The 1,663-nt window shown below is 48.2% G+C and overlaps 1 protein-coding gene across 1 annotated transcript; it reads right to left on the bottom strand.

The window, feature by feature from the left end:
- Positions 1–477: 477 nt before the first annotated feature.
- On the bottom strand, positions 478–636 carry PPTG_21494 (hypothetical protein; the record flags this gene model as incomplete). The annotated part of the gene is made up of 1 exon (XM_008897505.1): positions 478–636. One exon carries the CDS (start codon positions 634–636, stop codon positions 478–480), a length of 159 nt encoding a protein of 52 aa, XP_008895753.1.
- Positions 637–1,663: the final 1,027 nt, after the last annotated feature.

The following is a 1,663-nucleotide window of genomic DNA, read 5'->3' as shown; positions in this document are numbered from 1 at the left end:
CTGGAAATGCAAAATGCAGAATGGTCTTAGTTTGTTCTTGCCAACTCGACAGCGGACAACAGTCCACAGAACCGGTTGGTTCTCGAGTGGGGTGGTCTTTGTTGGTCCTCATTGACCCAATAAATTTTGTGTACAGGAGCATAAAATTCCGTAAATGAATAATTTGATTGCAGCACAATCCATAAATAAATTATTTACATAAGAAGGTATAAATACTTTTTATATAAATAGATTTGTGAACAACCCTGATCAACAGGGACGCCTCCTGTCCAAGCGCTGCTTCGTAGAATGAAAGGGTCTTGCAACAACGGCATGTCAGGCTGTCCAAGTTTGCTATGATCGCCACGACAATCACTGCAGCGCTGATAACGATGCCTGCAATGGTTCCAGTAGAAAGCTTACTATCCAGGAATGTTGGCGAAGTTCTAGCAGGTGTGATCGCTAGTGTCTGAGGTGGCGATGTCAAACTCGTAGTAGTCAGCCCCGCTCTTTCCAGGACAGTTCAACACAGTACTCGTGTTGTCTGTGTTCCACACGGTGTTGCGGGTCCACACCAAAGCCCCATTTGAAGTTAAAATCGTGGCGCTCCTGAATGAATAGTCGGTGTACAAGTCTCGCAGTCGCCAGTGGCCCCATACGAAGCGGAGTTCTCGTAGTCCGAGCAATCGTCGTTAATATAGTAGTCTAAGCCATGTACGGCTCACCACCAAAGAGTTCATCGAGACCCTCACCACGCCCGTCGTGGCAGCTCTCGTCCACATAGCCAATCAGGCTCTTGTTGGTGTCATATTTGGGAAAACAGTGGGAACCACTGGCGTCGACTTGGGATTGACAGTCGTTCAGTCTTTGAATAAAAACTCCAGTCGGCGCCCCACCACACGATTTGTTTTCGTAAATGCTCCAAAATCGATGTATCTCTGACATGAAAGTAGAGAGCAAACCCGAACAAGCGTTCAGCTCCACGTATACACGTCGCTTCTTTTTGAAGAGTGCGCTCAACTTGATGAGAGGCACTCGAAGAGCGTCTGATCGAGTCCATGATGGACCTCGGAGACTCTTCGGGAGCGGTCCTGGACCTCAGGTTTTTGGCTGGACCTCAGGTTTTTCGCCGAGTTCAATGTTACAGTAGCGGTTAGTACGTGAGACCGTTGACTGGTTCAGAGGTACAGAGTCAATCACCGAAGCAGCTGTCGGATCACCGTAGCATGCCCACAGACTATCAAGTGGGTCATCTATTAGATGACCCAGATGATCTATATTGGTTGGCGACAGAGCAGTTACGTCTCTGTTATTAATGGACCAATTCCCGCAGCTCAGATTGCTGTCACAGACCTAAATCTGGAACTTCATCTCAGAATTTGTGAAAGCGTCATTATCGTGAACACAAGCCATATCGAAGCCTAATGCTCGGGGATCGTCGCGCGCGATAGTGTAGCATAAGCAACAACGTACTGGAGGGTGAAAGCGACCGATGCAACGCTCACCCAAGGCGTCGACGCTTTATACATAATGAAATCAACTTTGTCATGGCGTCTACGCCTGGCCTTGGCCTAGCGTTCCGTCTACACGTACTCTCATCTACAGGATTAGTTTGGTTTCGGCAATATCGACGCCATAGTGTGGTGGAGTGAGGTTCGCAAAATCACGTTGCGATCCACTCTGA

This window comes from Phytophthora parasitica (genome assembly GCF_000247585.1).
Source record: "Phytophthora parasitica INRA-310 unplaced genomic scaffold supercont2.5, whole genome shotgun sequence".
Classification (NCBI taxonomy): domain Eukaryota; phylum Oomycota; class Peronosporomycetes; order Peronosporales; family Peronosporaceae; genus Phytophthora; species Phytophthora nicotianae.
This window is presented reverse-complemented; position numbering and strand designations above follow the sequence as displayed.